The sequence below is a fragment of the Camelina sativa genome, chromosome 8, assembly GCF_030686135.1.
Source record: "Camelina sativa cultivar CO46 ecotype springtype chromosome 8, ASM3068613v1".
Taxonomy (NCBI): Eukaryota; Viridiplantae; Streptophyta; class Magnoliopsida; order Brassicales; family Brassicaceae; genus Camelina; species Camelina sativa.
Genome location: NC_141887.1, coordinates 24,251,141 through 24,267,350, shown reverse-complemented (window position 1 = coordinate 24,267,350; position 16,210 = coordinate 24,251,141). Strand labels below are relative to the sequence as shown.

The following is a 16,210-nucleotide window of genomic DNA, read 5'->3' as shown; positions in this document are numbered from 1 at the left end:
TATTAATAAACATCCATTATTGTTTTAATCTTTAAATCATCAAAAAATCGTATCATAATTTAACCGACAATGTCACATTTTTCTAACTCGTTTAATAATTTCGTATGTTTGTGTGCACAGTTCAAACAAATAATATCGAGGAAAAAGAAACGAAGAGCTTCCCGTGGAACTAGCTCAATAATAAAAACTGACGATTGAACAAACAATCATAACAAATACTCTTCATGAAAGCCCATACCCACATCCTCATCTGACTCATCCTCATCCGTTCCATCTTCCGAGTCATCATCCGAATCATCATCATCATCATCATCATCCACTTCATCGTCCTCAGCTTCCATCATCTCTATCACCCTCAACTCTTCGTCATCGTAAAGCTTTTTTGAACTGAAATTTACAGACACATTTTGATTTCAATTTCTTGTGAATCAAATGATTATATTTAAAGCCTGTTTCATAGTAATCGATGAAAACCTTGTCATTAGAAATTCTGCGACAAATGTGACATCTGATTTTTCTTCTTTCAGCCTCTCCAGTGGAAAACTACAAGATAGGGAATAAGCAACTAATTAGTACGTTTCTAAGTCATAAACTGTTAACTATCTAAATAAAAGAATAGAAAATGAAAGATCAATCGGTTACGTTGGTTTGTTACATCTCTTGCCCCTCACTGAAGAAACTAAGCCGCGGTTACTTGAAACATCCTATTAAAGAGTAAATGAACCAAGAAAAAGAAGCCGATTAAGAGTAAACCACGTTATTTATACACCTTGTATTTACAGAATTTGGCATAATTCCATAAGAACTTACAATGTGCCGAATGGATTTGAAGTTCCCTGCGAGTATCGAGTTACAGAATTCCAACACCTCTTTCTGAAATATCAAGGTCAGTCATCAGTGAGTATCAGACCAATAGTGAAGAAACAACCAAAAACTTGTTCATGCTAAATCTTTTACCTCCTGTAGTTTAGGACAGTTACGTAATATTAGAGTCTTGAGTGGAGGATCTTTGCAGCTAAGTCCCAACTCCCTACCAACAATAATTTCTTGCTATGTGAGATTTTGCTAATAAAAAGACCTAAAGCGGAAAGTTTGCTCTTTAACATTTTGGTATTTTTACCTCAAAAAACGACCTTTGAATGTAGGTGATCTGGCCAAATTCAGGTACTTCAGTTTACGAGAACTCTGCAAATAACATCCAAATTATTTTTTTAGGTTTTGTAAAAATCATAGATTAGTTGGTACCAAATGAAGAGAGAAGACGCACCAGAAAAGAAAAAAAAATGGATTCATACCTCAACAAGATTTCGGGCCCATTCATCGGTTAGTCCAAAACGTATGAGCGTTAGAGAAGTTAAGTTGGGACAGTTGGCCACAAAGTCTATCAATGATGATCCTGTTTTAGTCTCTAACGTACCTGTCACACGATAGGTGAGCTTGAGCAAACTTGGAAGTAACAAAAGGAAAGCTTCACAGTGGAAAAGATTTACGTGGATAACCATAGGTCTCTAAGAACAGGTGTTCTATTAAGCGGCATTTTATTGTTAGCGAGTTAAATAGCTCCTCAGTAAGGTTATACCTGTCACATAAAACACGTAATAATAAAACATGAGAAAATGTTGTCTACGGAACTAGCAGAACTGAAAGTGGGCAGACATTAAAGAAAGCATAGAAGATGACAAAATGAAACCTCTGGACATAGAAATGGAAAAATTGGTGAAATTAAAAATAAACAAGCTACAACTTACAATCCAACAATCCTCAGATCAGTAATATTTGGACAAACTGACAACGCATCGCATAAGGACCTGTATTTTATCGGTCTGAGATTGTAAAGCCGAAGGCTTCTCAAGCGACTCCTAGTTGAATGAAGAAAGAAAATACCAAGTTAGAAGAATAAGTGCACATGATATAGAACAACATTTTCTCAGAATACAAATCAGTGAAACCATTTTCTCTGTATGTTAGCGGTGATAGAGATTCTGAATCACTTTCAAATGCACAATCAAAGGACAAGATTTTAAGATATAAATAATAGGATTTTCTCTAGATTGATCTCAGGCTTAATTCTTGGTTTCGAGCTTTTTCCACCTACGGCATTAGCCATAACCAAATGAGTTTCAAAAATTAAGTGGGGTATGATAATATTGTCTTGGGATGTTTTTCCTGTTCTAGTTCTTTCCTATCTATAAAAACTATAACCTTATTTCTACATGTTCGATTCACAATCTTAACTCCATTAGGTAAGTTTAGACTGGGCTAAGGCAGGTAACTATAACAAGTTTGATATTGAAATTTAAAACTGATCGAAGCCAATACCCAAGAAAACCATGATTATAGGCTAGTGTAGAAAGACAAGATCCGCTAAGCAAAGGCGTGGCAGAATCAGATCCAGCTGCGCGAACAACACGACCAATTTTGAGGGATCTGCATCAACAAACAAAACCCTGAGAAATGTTTACAGAAACCAAGAATAAGAGATATACGCAGATTGTTCTTCCATCTCATTATTGGACTCAGTAGGTGCTTTACATACTAGCTAACAAGAAGAGAATGCAAAGCACATTGTTTTGATTGTTTGAAGACACAAAAATTGAACCTGAGTTCTCTTCCAGCCCGATTAATCACAGTAGACACAATTCCTTTATCAGCATATCTAGCAGCCGTTGTGAGGTCGATGTGGGAGTAACATACACGGTCAATTGCACATTTGTTGAACATGGTGCAGCACACAGATGCTTGCATCAGAGACTTTGTATCAAGCATCGAAAACACCTGAATAAATCCCATTTTTAAACACAAAAATGAGAAATCACTCAAGACAACAACAACATATATATATATCCTAAATTGCTTAGATGAACCAAAACCTAAAACATTGCCTCTACATTCCAATAAACGCAGGAACAAAGAGAGAGCACAATTTTTTGCCAGAAAGTTTCGGATTTGTTTGTTTTATTAACCTTGATGGTGAGTTCTGGGGGTAGGAACCAGGAATTGGAATTGTGAACAGAAGCTCGTTTTCGGAAGCATCGTTTAGTGGAATCGAGGAGGAGAGAGGCGAGTTCGAGAGTACGATCGACGAGACGATCCTGAACGGATTCATCAACGGAAGCGGAGGCGAGAGCTTTGTCGAGGACTCGATCGAAGGAGGAGCTAATGGAGGTCGGAGAGGAATCGGGAAACGAAAGGAGCGATGAGATAATCGAATCGGCGTAGCTCTGATTGGAGCCAGGAACCGAACGGACCGAGTTAGGGATTTGAGTGGGAGGATTTGGTGAATCCATGGAAGTGGAACAGAACGTTGAAAGAGTCTTTCTCTTCTCTATCGTTTTGCCTAATAATACTTGCTAAATACCTTTTTTTTTTTTTTTTTTTTAAGTAAAAGGAAGTGCACAACATAGTTTTTATAGATTTTATATTTTTAATAAATGGTTACAAATAAGCTATAGATAGATTATAAATTAATTCATATATTAGTGGTTACACCAAAATATTCCAAATTAATAATTGATAGATTAATGGTAACAAATAACATTATGGATATTCCAAATTGTATTTTCGGAAGATTTTAATCTTATATCAAGTTGTTTCCAAAGATCTTTAAACATAATATTACAAATTTACTTTCCACAGATTTTATTGATAAACCACAACGTTCAACGAATTGATTTTTTATTTATATTATAATTTTAAGACTTATATACTCTAGCACCGGTTAAATTTTTATATACTCTATCACAGAACATGTTGGACACACTCTAGCACGGATTAATAATTTTATTTACTCTAGCACGGATTAAAATTAACAATATAAGACTTACATAATAGATTTACATTCCATGAATGATAATTTACCATAAAAATTATTTGCATGAGTTGCATCCAAATAATATTATAAACAATTACATATATAATGTTTTAAAAATAATGAAATGTATTTCAATCCGTGTTGTAGCACCGGTCCAAATCTAGTTACTTATTAAATTAAAATCCATACTAATGGCTACGGCTCCTAAACCTCCGGTCCGAGTTTTGTTGTTATTTTTATTTTTTATTTTTTCACTTTTTAAAAAATGGGATAACAAATTACAAATGTGAATCTTTCCATAATTGATTTTTTTGTGTTTGTTTATGATTTTGCCATGTATATGTATATAAAAAAAGAACATTCTAGTTTTCAATTCGTAACATTTAAGTTGGCAAGGCAGCTTTAATTCCTCAAGTGTGTGTTGATTATGCATTGTTACCATCTATATTTCTTGGGAAGCACAGAATTGATAGTTTTATTCCTTTGACCAGATGGGTATTGGCCCATTGCTTACGGCCCATTTGCAAATCTGGGGGACCCTACCCGTGGGATACTCTCTCTCCAGAGATTAGTCTCGGACCCCTCCATAGGTCTGGGGATTTATTCTGATTTAACAAAAAAAAAACATCTATATTTATTGTTTTAGCTTAATTTTACATAGTAAACCAATTTACAAATGCTAAAATTGAGAGATTTTCTAGTCATTTTTCTGGTTGTCGTAAGTTTATGTTTAATAATTATGTCAAAATTAAAGATTTATCTATAAATTTAGAATTCAAATTTATGCAGAATAATATAAATAATTTGTTAGAAATGTCTTTTTCGAGATACTTTTTTCAAAAATATATTTTTTGAAATATTTTTGTTTTTGCCATTTTTGACACAATTACAATATGTTAAATTAATGTTTAGAATATTTTTTAGGATTGAGTTCTTAGTATATAGTTTTACAGGGTTAGAATTTAATATTTGGGATTTAGGGTTTAAAATTTAGTTATTTTGTATATTAAAAAATGGTATTTTTGAAAATGAACAGTATTTTGAAAAAATGAAAATGCCCCGATAATATATATGTGTGTGATTATATCTTAATTTAGTTTATTGTTTAAATTATTGTTTGCTTGAAAAAAAAAATTATGGACTATATTTGCAAAAAAAAATTAAAACCATCAAATATTGTGTACACGTGTATTTATGTTACTAATCTTCTCTATAATGGATCCAAATTAATCCAACATTTCAGATAAATATAGCAGAGATTACCAGTTTTAGCAAATAAGAATACGAGTTAGCTATACCTAGATCAAACGTATCTGAAATTACATGTTTGGATAACAATTTTTAATTTTTTTTTTTTTTTTTTGTATTTTTAGAAATTACTTAAACATCCAAATGTATATATAATGATCTAAAACAATTATACAACACCACATATATTGCTTTTTCAAGTTTGATATCAACTTTTATTTTTTTTTTATCTGGATTCCGAACTGAATCTCATATTTGTTTATTAATTTGAGTGTAAAAAAAAAATTGTTGGAAAACACTAGATTACCAATATTTTTGTGGAAAAAAAAGTGTCTCTAATGGCTAAGATTATATCCACATCAAAGGAAAATATTGGTAATCTCTAATATTTTCTGAAAAGTTTTATAAAACACAAGAAGAGACTACCAATAGTTTTTTAGGATTTAGAACCTATATAACAATTTTACATATATTAAGTTCTTAAAAAGTCGACTAAATTACGAAAAGCAAACGACAATGTTTTTTGAACAGACTTTTTTGAGTGCCGACAAAAAGCAAATAGGAAGGCAGAGAAGATAACTATTAATTTATCTTGGTCGACAAGCATGTTTGACTATTCTCATTTTCTTGATGCCCAAACATATCTATCTGGTATGCTCCTCAAACTCAAATCCTATATATATATATATACAAGTCATTGTAAGTTCCTCAATTCATCAAGTCTCAAGTCAAAATAAGAAGCAAACATGAAGAATGAAGGTCGTCAGCAAGGCGTCATAAGGACGGGAATGATTCATCCGCGGGGCTTTCATCCGCGACCCACAAACCCACCACCAGCTAATGGAGTCAAAGTGTCATCATCTACTACCAGCCAGTCAAACATCATCGGAGAAAGTGAGCGGTCCAAGTACAGTAATTGCCACGTGTCGCCGGCTATCAAGTCTGGCCACAAATCTAAAGATCGCCGCAAGTCACAACCGACAAGTTGGTGGAGTGATGAGAAGCTAGATCGGCTCATCGGGTCAGACTCTTCGTCCGCTCAGGATATTTTGGATACATTATGCGATGAAGAAGATGATGAGCATTAATTATCGTCGTGGCTAGTCGAGATGTATGAAAGATTATTGTTTTTTTTTTTTTTTTTTTTTAATATATGCATTTTATTATATGTTTGAACTTTTGATAAACAATGATAATAATTATGGGAAGAAAATGTAATACTTTTGTGTCAATGCAAATTTGAGTTGGAAATGATAATAGATGTAATTATTTCGCAAACTAACAATGGATTTGATGAAATTGATTTTCAAATATATAAACACATGTGTGATCTACATCAGAAGTTAACAATCAATCAGTTACTTTGATTTGTAACATGTAAGGTGACAGATTCATGTACTACTAAGTTAAGGAAAAGGTTACCCAATTTGCTTACATCAATGGTGAAATCAGGCAGGATACATCAATTGACAACACTTCCTTCACCTTTTGCCAAACGAAGACAGGATCCATTTCCTAATTGGTCAATAGTTATATCGAATCAAGATGAAATGAAATCATCATCACTTTACCAGTAGTCTCCACAAGAGCATGAACCATCCTTAAAATGGTGGAACCTGTTATTATCCCTCAGAATAATCAATCTCCCTGTGATTTTCGCCATATACTTGATGGCATTGTGACAATCCTCACACACGCGCAGATTCTTTATCACACGGATCGGTCTCCCTGAAGGCACATGCATTATTCCATACGCTACAGCCAGTCTCTCGCTATGGTACCGAACCATACGCTCCTTCTCTTCTTCTTCCACATCATGAAGAACCACACTCGTTTTTGAAACATACCCTGCTTTCTTGATTCTCAACTCAAGATCCTCCAAAAACACATAGATCTTGTCTTTCTCAGGATGAAACTCATCCCCAACCGAGAAAGTATGCGTTTTGTTCTGAATCTCAATCCAACTGTACCCTGGAACTTTCTTCACCCCTTTATCCCGCATTCTCACTCGTAGTTTACCTACATCTCCCCATCGACCCGAAGAAGCGTATAGATTAGAGAGAAGAACATACATACCGGAATTTTCAGGCTCCATTGCAAAAATCTTATCTGCAGCTGTTTCAGCTAGCTCTGTGTTTCCATGGACTCTGCTTGCACCGAGTAGAGTTCCCCAAATAGCAGCGTCTGGTTCAAAGGGCATGTTCTTCATTAGATTTTGAGCTTCTTCTAGAAGCCCAGCTCGACCTAGAAGATCGACCATGCAAGCATAGTGTTGCGAGTTAGGTGTTACGCCGTAGTCTTGAGTCATCGTATAGAAATATTGCCTGCCTTTTTCAACAAGTCCTGTGTGACTGCACGCAGATAATACCGCAACCAAGGTAGCATCATCTGGCTTCAGTCCTTCTCTCTTCATCGCCTCAAAGAACCTTAAAGCCTCTTCTCCGAACCCGTGCCTTGAATAACCTGCAATCATTGTGTTCCAAGAGACAATGTCCTTCCCATCCATTTCCTTAAACAAGTCATACGCTTCTTCTATGCTTCCACATTTGCAATACATCAACAAAAGTGCATTCCCAACAAAGCAGCCAGTCTCATACCCACCTTTAACCAATCGTCCATGCAATTGCTTCCCGAGCTCAAGAGCAACAACGTCTGCACATGTGCTTAGAGCAGATGAAAACGAAGAGCGATTCAGTCTACCTCCCTCTCTCTCCATTTGTACAAACAAACCCAGAGCTTCATAGCTATGTCCGCTTTGCGAATACCCTGCAATCATAGCTGCCCAAGAGACCGGATCTCTCTTTGGCATTTTATCAAAAAAGTTTTTAGCTTCAGAAAGTTTTCCACACTGAGCATATCCAGTAATCATTGTGTTCCATGTACTAACGTTTCTACAAGGCATAACATCAAACAGTTCCTTTGCCATCTCCATTCTCTCGCCCTGCACATATCCTGCAAGCATGGCATTCCATGACACTTCGTTTCTCTCTGGCATCTTGTCGAATAATTCTCTAGCTTCTTCCACCATTCGGTTTTGTATATATCCTGACACCATTGCCGTCCATGTAAAGACATCTTGAACAGGAGACTCAACAAATAGTTGTCTCGCCTCATCTATTTTCCCATTCTGTGCATAACCAGTAATGATCGTATTCCAAGAGACCACATCCCTCACCTTCATACTATCAAAAAACTGTCTTGCCTCAACAATCTGTTTCTTCTTAACAAACCCACCAAGCAAACAGTTCCACGAAACTAATGCCCAATTATTCTTCCTTGACTCAAACAACATACAAGCTTCCTTCATTTTACTGTTCTGAACATAAGCAGAGAGCAGAGCATTCCAAGATACGTCGTTCTTCTCACGCATTCGATCAAAAACCTTTCTTGCATCATCAACACACCCGTTCTGAGCGTATCCCGACAACATTGTATTCCAAGAACAAACATCCCTCTCAGGCATTCTCTCAAACAACTCCCTTGCTTTCCCAAGATTCCTGTTCCTAACATACCCTTTGATCATCACATTCCATGAGACTAAATCTCGTTCAGGCATTTCGTCGAACAACATCCGGGCGCGTTCAAACTCGCCATTTCTCAAATACCCAGAGATCATGGCGTTATAAGAAACGGAGCTCCACCTGGGCATACGGTTAAAGACACGAAGCGCTTCGCTGCACCTTCCCGTACGCATGTAGCTGCTTATAGCTACGTTCCACTCCTTAATATCCGAGTCTCCAGATTTAGTGGGAGGTTTGCTCTGCGGTGGTTTCTGGATTTGGGTTTGAGTACTTCTCGATGCAATGTTTGCGATGCATCTTCTTCTTTCGAGTCCATTCAAGTATGTACGTTGCTGCTGAGTTCGCCATGAAAGAGCGCGATATAACTGAATTTGCATCTTTGAAGATCGTCGTCTCAGTGGATTTACCACACAACAAAAGTTTTAATACTATTGGTTTAAAGTTAAAAAAAAAATTACTGCCAAAAAAATTATATGCCTTAACAAATAAGCGATTCAATTGAGACTAATCATTCTAGGGTTTGATGTATGTATATGGATTAAATTAGATTGTTTAATGTCCGTGATTACTGCAAAAATTAAGATGAGATTGAGAAATCGCAAAACCTTCTCCACAAGTTCAAACTCACCTTCTCTCCCCGGTGTAAAAAAACAAGTGTAAAAAACCTAGAGAGAAAGTTAGACCAACTTTCAGTTCTAGGTTTTCTTGCCTTTCCGGTGTGTTCTTCCGGCGCTGGAGAGGGCTTTCTATCCTCTTTTAGTTTTTCTCTCTTCCTTCTGACATCTCTCTTCCCATCGGTAAGGAGGTCCTTCGTCTTGGTCTGGTCACTCGGGATGGTGGTTCCGGTGAGTCTGTTCGACGCGTGAAGCGAAGATTCTGTTGGTGGTGACCGCTGGTGAAAGTTTTGGTGATGGTGCTTGAGGACGGCATCAAATCCGGAACCAGATCTGGCGGATCGGGTGTGGTTTCTTCGTGGGTCGTTCTTCTCATCCGGTGGTTCGTCGGCTCCAGATGAGTAGTGAGAGTTTTCTCATTCCAGTTGAGGCGGTTCTTTGCTTGGTGGTTTGGTGTTGTATGTCAGGTAAGGAGGCCGACGCTTAATTTGCAGGCTTTGGATCTGCAAGAGGAAGGCAAAGGTGGGTAGATATCTTCTCCGACAACAGAGGTGTGGTTTGGTCTCCCAACCGATGCGACTGTGGCTTTTTTTGGCGGTTCGAGAAGCTCTTGATCAAGTCGCGGTGGCTCGCGGTGGAGTTTTCTCGGGGTTCAGCCGTCCAATCTGAGCTGCGGGTTGTGGCGGAAGTCGGCTGGGAGGCAGGAGGGTTGAGTTGCGTTGTCACGGTGGTTAACTGTGGAGTTTGGCAGCTTCTAGGCTCTCGTGGGTTTTCCGGGATGTTGGACGGTGAATTGAACCGCCACCGTCTGCAAACCGCCACGATACTTGCTTCCACCGGACCGGATTGAAGAGTTGTTACCTAAAGGAAGCGGTTGTCGCCGGAGTTAGAAGGGGGGTGTTCGATCTGAGTGAGCAGGTTGCTAGGAACGGGACCTGACTTCGCGGAGCCTGTTATCGGTTGTCTGAACTGGTCGGAAGATTTGTAGCAGGTCCGGTGGTTTCACCGGAGAAGGAGAACTGACGGATCTGGGTTGCTTCCGTCAAGGGATTCGATCTGGTGAATCCGCCGCAACGCCGTCGATCTTGCAACCACCGGCGCTACAGTTCGAACAGCTGTCTCAGGTTGATCAGCAAGATCTGATCCTCCTTTCCGGCGAAAGCACTTCGATGTCGTTTTCCTTCTTTTTGTATCTGTTGGGTCTCTTGTATGTAATCTAAGGCCAAGCCCATTTGGGAAGACCTATTATATTTTAATATAATAAATTAAAAAAAAAAAAAAAAAGTTCAAACTCACAGATGCATTTTTTTTGTAGCTAAAATAGTAGTCAAGGCATATAAGATACATTATTACAACACAATAGCATACAATTATATAGAGTCAAAAAAGACTTTGCTGCTGTCTACCGCGGACGCAAGTTATACACTCTTCTAGTCATCGTCGAAGAAGTAATATCCGGTTTGTTCTTGATCACTTGTGGGGTTTTGAAATCAGCATCTCCAAGATTTTTATCATCATCAGTTATATCTGTATCGACCCAAGATGTCCAGTCTACTTCGCTCTCTGTATCTTCTTCATCCCACGACATCTCTCTCTTGCTTAGAATGTTATTAACTTTGTCAACTAATCCTAACAGGATCTGGTGGTTTAGTACGTCATAGTCCCTGCAAATTCAGATAAGAGTGTAATAAGATCAGCTTCTGAGTTTTTGTTTATTCAAAACATATCATGTGTTTTCTTTAGGATTTTAATTAGTCATACCTGTATGTGAAAACAGAATGAAGAAGCTGAGCTGACGCAAGAACAGCGAATAGAGACCTCAAAATGTTTATAATCCATGCTTGACGTTCTGCATCATTCACGTAGCGTAAACTTGCCACTTCTAATGCTAAGGTAACGCACATACCTGCATCAGCGAAATGGTACAGGTCTGTTAAAACGAATGTATTCCACTTTTATAAATATAGTATTAGGATAGAGATTTGGAATATGATACTTACCAATGTAAAGCCTTGGCCTTATGATATAAGTTTGCTTTGTACTTGTAAACATGTAGATGACAAAGATTGACAAGAAGTAGATGACGAAGGCTTTTATCACTCGGGACTCGAGAAGCATCGCATTGTGCAAAGCAAACAACTTATCCAAAGCCACAAACATGTTCCCCTGTTTTGCCTCAAACGCTACCTGAAAAAAATAAATAAATAGATTGTTAAAAATAAAAGATTGATTTGTGTGCTTGAAGTATTGTGTAAAGGTTTAGAGGACTGACCTGAGCTTCCAACATTGATTTTGAATTTTCATACAGATGATCATGAACCTCCTGAAGCTTTTCTTGCCGCTTTGCAAGATCTTCCTGTTGCTCCTGACTAAATTCCTTCAACCGTTGCAATGTATTCCTACAAAGTTGCAGCAAAAGTTAGAAAAAAAAAAGTCTTGCCTTTGAACTTAAAAGTGCTCTAATGTAACTGAAACTTACCTACTCTCTTGCAGTGCCTCAGACTGAAACCGGGTAAGAAACTGGATACCGTCAAGGGCCACAGATTGGCCATCTAAAAGCATCTGTTGTTTATCCAACGAGCTATCAGCCTTAACTCCAATGTCATCAGTTTTACTCTGCAAATCATTCATTCTAGTTGATAGGTTATCTCCGAGTACACTTATTTCCCCTTCAATCTGCTTTGTATCGCTTTTCAACTTATCAACTCCTTTCTGGATATTAGTATAGGCATCACTGAACATCTCCATTCCATCTTTCAAGGTTTCTTTCATCTTCACTTGACCGTCCATTAACTCCATCTGTGATTCTGCAATACTCTTTTGTTCTTGATATATTTCTGCAGTTTGTTGAGACAGTCCACTCGTACGAGTTTCTATGGTGTTTGTCACATGAGCCACGTTTTGAACCCGAGCATCTATTGACCCTAGAGAATCATGAATCAAGCTCGAGCTCTGTATTAAAGAATCAGATTTACTCTCCAAGATATCCAATTTATCTTCTGTATGCTGAGCTGAACTCTTCAGCTCATTCACAAGTCTCTCTATCTCGTTCTTGAACGCGTAACTCCTGCCATACAAAAAAATAAAATAAGAAATAAGCAACTTAATAAATCCAATTCGCAAATCAAAAGTAAAAAATTCTCATGTTTGAGAGAGTCAATCTTACTGTAATTGTTGGCAGATGGTGTTGGTCTCAAGCATGAACTCGAGATAGATCTTATGCTCATGATCATCAAGCTTCTTGAGGCAACTCATCATTGTTGAATCATCACTACAAGTTGGAAAAGCCGGTCTTCCAGAGTCTTTAAGAAAGCAATCGCTTAAATGCCAAGCAAACCTCTTTCTCTTTTCTTCTGTGGCAATTGTCTCTTTGCAGCCAGAGAAGAGGTATCTATAAGCATTTTGCCAGCAACTGTTTGGACCAACAAGCTTGTTTTTAGCGTCTTCAAGGACACGAACCGCCTTCTGGTCACTGAAAACTTCAATGGAGAACTCGGGGTTGGATCTACGATGAGACGACCGGGAATAAGAAGAAGAGTCAGTGTTTTCCGATGAAGAAGAAGAGAACCATCCCCAACTGTGGCATGTTAATGGAGAATCTATAAGTAAGACCAATAAAAACAGAAGAAAACTTCTGCTCAAACGATCCATTTAATCGAGTTTTTATTTGGTCTCTTCTGATCTTCTTCTTCTGAAGGAGATGTGTGATGATCGATCACCTACAATATAACAAAAGAGAGAGAAGATTATTACGTTACAAGAGTTGTGAATATATATAACAAAAACTTGGAGCGCAAGAAAAGGAAACCCCTTGAACTTCCCAATAGATAAATGGAAATTTATCTTTTTTAACGAATCAAATTGCAAATTAAAAAAGAAGAAAATAAAAGACATTTAAAATCTTCGTTAAAGTATTTCAGAAAAAAAATCTTTCTAAAATAAGGAAGTAAATCACATGACCAAGGTCAAATTCAGAGTCGATATTAGGAGAGAAAGAAAAAAAAAAACACAATGGATGAACACAAAAAAATCTAAAAATAGTTATGTTACTTTGAATAAGAGAAGACTCTCAACCTCTTTGTCACTCGATTTCATAACAGAGACGTGGCAAAACAAATCAAGTACCAAAATAAACACGAAACGTAACAGATACTAGAACCTTACATGATTCTAAACAGTTTAGCAAGTAATTAAAGGATTAGAGACTAAAACCAATGCTTACCAGAAAACAGAAGAATTTGCAGAATTTATTTTTTTTGTTTTGTTGAAGTCGGTGATTAGGATGAAAGTGAGAAAAAGGGATATTAAAAAGGTAACATGAACAGGTTCTTTTGACAAAAAAGATGTAAACGTTTCGCGAACGTTTGGTTTACTTCCCGGTTTGATTTTCATTTAATCCGGTTCGGTTTAATTTGGATCTTGGGTTTGAGTACTTCTCTTCGACGAGTGAAAATTCGATGCAATGTTTGCGATGCATCTTCTTCTTTTGAGTCCATTCAAGTATGTACGTTGCTGCTGAGTTCGCCATGAAAGAGCGCGATATAACTGAATTTGCATTTCTGAAGATCGTCGTCTCAGTGGATTTACCACACAACAAAAGTTTTAATACTACTCGTCTATTGGTTTAAAGTTATAAAAATAAATTACTGCCTAAAAATATTGTCTTCAGCAAAAAAAAAAAAGACTAGACAATTAATTATCACAACTTCACAAGTCACACTTCAGTCTTCATCGTCGTCAGTTCCACTGCTAGAGGAAGAATCTCCTAAGCTGAATTTTACAAACAACAAATCATTTAACTTCAATTCCTAATATATTGTTTTAAAAGCCTAACAACAAATTGATGATGATGATGATGATGATGATCCTGCTGCTGGTGGTGTTCTAAATTCTGCCACAAAAGTGATCCCTGGTCTTTCTTCATTCAGCTTTTCCAGAGGAAACCTACAACACACAATAATGGCCATATAAACCGGTACGTCACTAACCGAGTTATTTTTATTACTGTTTGTTAAATGGTAAACAATGTAAAAAAAATTAGTTACACTGGTTTGCTACATGGCTTGTTGCCATAAATCAGTCCGGCTTCATTTGAAACGTCCTATTAAAGAAAAAGAGTATGAGTAAACCAGCAGTATTTTTACCAAAACAAGTAAAGTACTAGTTATTACGAACTTACAATGTGTCGAATGAATCTGAAGTTTCCTATGAGTAACGAGTTCAAAAACAGGCAAACATCTCTCTGAATATGTGTAACTCAAACGAGTCAAATATTAGTGACATTAATATGAGATGCAACAACAAAAGAAAAACTGTATTATGTTTAAATTCCTTTACCTCCTCTAGAGAATTGCAATCTCGCAATATCAGAGTCTCGAGCAGAGAGTCTATGCAGTCATCACGGCTTACATCCCTACCCATCAGAAAATAAAACTCTCCGCCATAAGAAATTTTGCTAACAGAGAACAATACTTAGTAGGATATCATCATCAATATGTTTGCTCAGCAAACATCAACCTCAAAAGAGTCCTGTGGTTATCTTTGTTCTGGATAGGTTCAGGTACTTAAGCTTACGCAAACCCTGCAAAAAGCATCCAATATTTTTGTAAAAGATTTCGACAGCACCAAATGAAAATAGAAGAAATACCACAAAACCAAAAGAGCCATACCTTAATAAGGAGGTAGGCGTTTCTATCGCTTAGGTCAAAACCTATAAGTGATAGTGAAGTCATATTGGAGCAGTTTCTTTCAAAGGACAAACCACATATACGGTACGGTTTAACTGACACACATTAGGGTCAGCTTAAGCAATCATGAAAGGAAAACAAAAGCAAAGCATCACAGTGGAAAAACTTTACCATATCCAAACTCTTTCTCTAAGAACAGATGCTGACATTTTCTTGAATCGGGATTTCATGAAGACACAAAAATCTCTCTGACCTGAGTTCTTTTCCAGCATTAAGGATCATACTACACACAACACTAGTTCTAACATCTACCACACTACACTTGTCAAGTCAATGTGGGAGTAACAAAAAGAGTCGCTTTCGGGAAAATATATTGGTGGAATCTTGAAGAAGGGAGTGCTCGATCAGTGAGAAGATCTTGAACGGAGTCATCGCCGGAAGCTTCGAACAATTTCTCAACCGCTCGGTCGAAGGAGGAGCCGATGGAGAGCGGCGAGGATAACGAAGGCAAATCCGGCAACGAGAGGAACGAGGAGATCATCAGATCGACGTGGCTCTGTTCGAAACCGGGGACATTGGGGAGAGAATTAGGGTTTGGGTTTTGGATTTTGCAAAGTCGCTTGCTGGGGTTTTGAGAAGGTTCCATCACAGAGACAAGAAGACAACTTTCGAAATTAGAAGAATTTAGACTATCTTTCAATTTAATTACACCAAATACTAAAAAAACGCAGCGTTTTAAGAAATAGACATAAAAACGCAAAGTTTTAAGAAATAGAAGTAAAACGCTGGGAAAACAGAGTGCTTTGGGGTTGAGAGTTTCTTTGGCAGAGCAGAGGAGAGAATGAAACAATTTTGACTTGGCGGAGGAGAATATAAACATAAGAGTCCAAAACCCGCATAGTGGTCTCAAACTTAGTTATTAGAGCATGTCCACATTATCGTTTTAAGACTTAAAAAGTGGTTTCAAAAGTTACATGTAAGAACTAAGTAACGATCTGTTTGGCACTTTCATCAATGGTCATGAACGTGGTGACGTTGATGCCAGGGTGAGGGTTACGTAGTATGGAACCGTAGTCGGACTCTTCGCAAGGGGTGAGATCGAAAATAGCGTTTGATGGGTCAAGGTCCTCCTCGTTGTCTGTCTTGAGCAGGAAGAGTGAGTGTGTGAGTGCCATGGCAGAAGTGTAGTTTACCTCCGGGAACGGGAGCTTCAACTCGAACATTTCTTCAGAGAAGTGTTGTCTCAGTAACCACCAGGGGGTACCGGTCTTCAGGTTCGTATCAACCACGTGAAAGTATAGTCCGAAGTGTCTAGCATATTCCACAGCT

The 16,210-nt window shown here is 37.6% G+C and overlaps 5 protein-coding genes across 6 annotated transcripts; 1 reads left to right on the top strand and 4 right to left on the bottom strand.

Annotated features, from left to right (window-relative positions):
• Positions 1-36: 36 nt before the first annotated feature.
• LOC104707811 (F-box protein SKIP17) lies at positions 37-3,397 on the bottom strand. Of its 2 annotated transcripts, none has more exons than XM_010424244.3 (12): positions 2,964-3,397; positions 2,600-2,775; positions 2,320-2,427; positions 1,749-1,859; positions 1,500-1,579; positions 1,296-1,417; positions 1,121-1,185; positions 958-1,030; positions 811-873; positions 643-704; positions 475-543; positions 37-387 (listed from the first exon to the last, which is right to left on the bottom strand). In XM_010424244.3, the coding sequence occupies exons 1-12, from the start codon at positions 3,285-3,287 to the stop codon at positions 207-209; spliced, it is 1,434 nt and encodes a 477-aa protein (XP_010422546.1). In that variant the 5' UTR covers positions 3,288-3,397; the 3' UTR covers positions 37-206. The 2 variants fall into 2 exon arrangements, with proteins under 2 accessions (XP_010422546.1, XP_010422545.1); XM_010424243.3 differs by having other exon boundaries at positions 1,491-1,579; positions 2,964-3,390.
• A 2,335-nt stretch (positions 3,398-5,732) lies between these two features.
• Positions 5,733-6,337, top strand: LOC104707810 (uncharacterized). The gene has a single exon (XM_010424242.3). The coding sequence runs from the start codon at positions 5,806-5,808 to the stop codon at positions 6,145-6,147; it is 342 nt and encodes a 113-aa protein (XP_010422544.1). The 5' UTR covers positions 5,733-5,805; the 3' UTR covers positions 6,148-6,337.
• Positions 6,338-6,348: 11 nt separating this feature from the next.
• LOC104707809 (uncharacterized) lies at positions 6,349-10,345 on the bottom strand. The gene has a single exon (XM_087461649.1). It carries the CDS (start codon positions 8,955-8,957, stop codon positions 6,627-6,629), a length of 2,331 nt encoding a protein of 776 aa, XP_087317775.1. The 5' UTR covers positions 8,958-10,345; the 3' UTR covers positions 6,349-6,626.
• Positions 10,346-10,477: 132 nt separating this feature from the next.
• LOC104707808 (protein GAMETE EXPRESSED 1-like) lies at positions 10,478-12,913 on the bottom strand. The gene is made up of 6 exons (XM_010424239.3): positions 12,361-12,913; positions 11,674-12,261; positions 11,467-11,593; positions 11,195-11,381; positions 10,956-11,100; positions 10,478-10,858 (listed from the first exon to the last, which is right to left on the bottom strand). The coding sequence occupies exons 1-6, from the start codon at positions 12,843-12,845 to the stop codon at positions 10,597-10,599; spliced, it is 1,794 nt and encodes a 597-aa protein (XP_010422541.2). The 5' UTR covers positions 12,846-12,913; the 3' UTR covers positions 10,478-10,596.
• A 948-nt stretch (positions 12,914-13,861) lies between these two features.
• LOC109125976 (F-box protein SKIP17-like) lies at positions 13,862-14,740 on the bottom strand. Its single transcript, XM_019228815.2, has 4 exons — positions 14,532-14,740; positions 14,374-14,436; positions 14,240-14,295; positions 13,862-14,138 (listed from the first exon to the last, which is right to left on the bottom strand). Exons 1-4 carry the CDS (start codon positions 14,613-14,615, stop codon positions 14,024-14,026), a joined length of 318 nt encoding a protein of 105 aa, XP_019084360.2. The 5' UTR covers positions 14,616-14,740; the 3' UTR covers positions 13,862-14,023.
• Between the last annotated feature and the right edge of the window lie 1,470 nt (positions 14,741-16,210).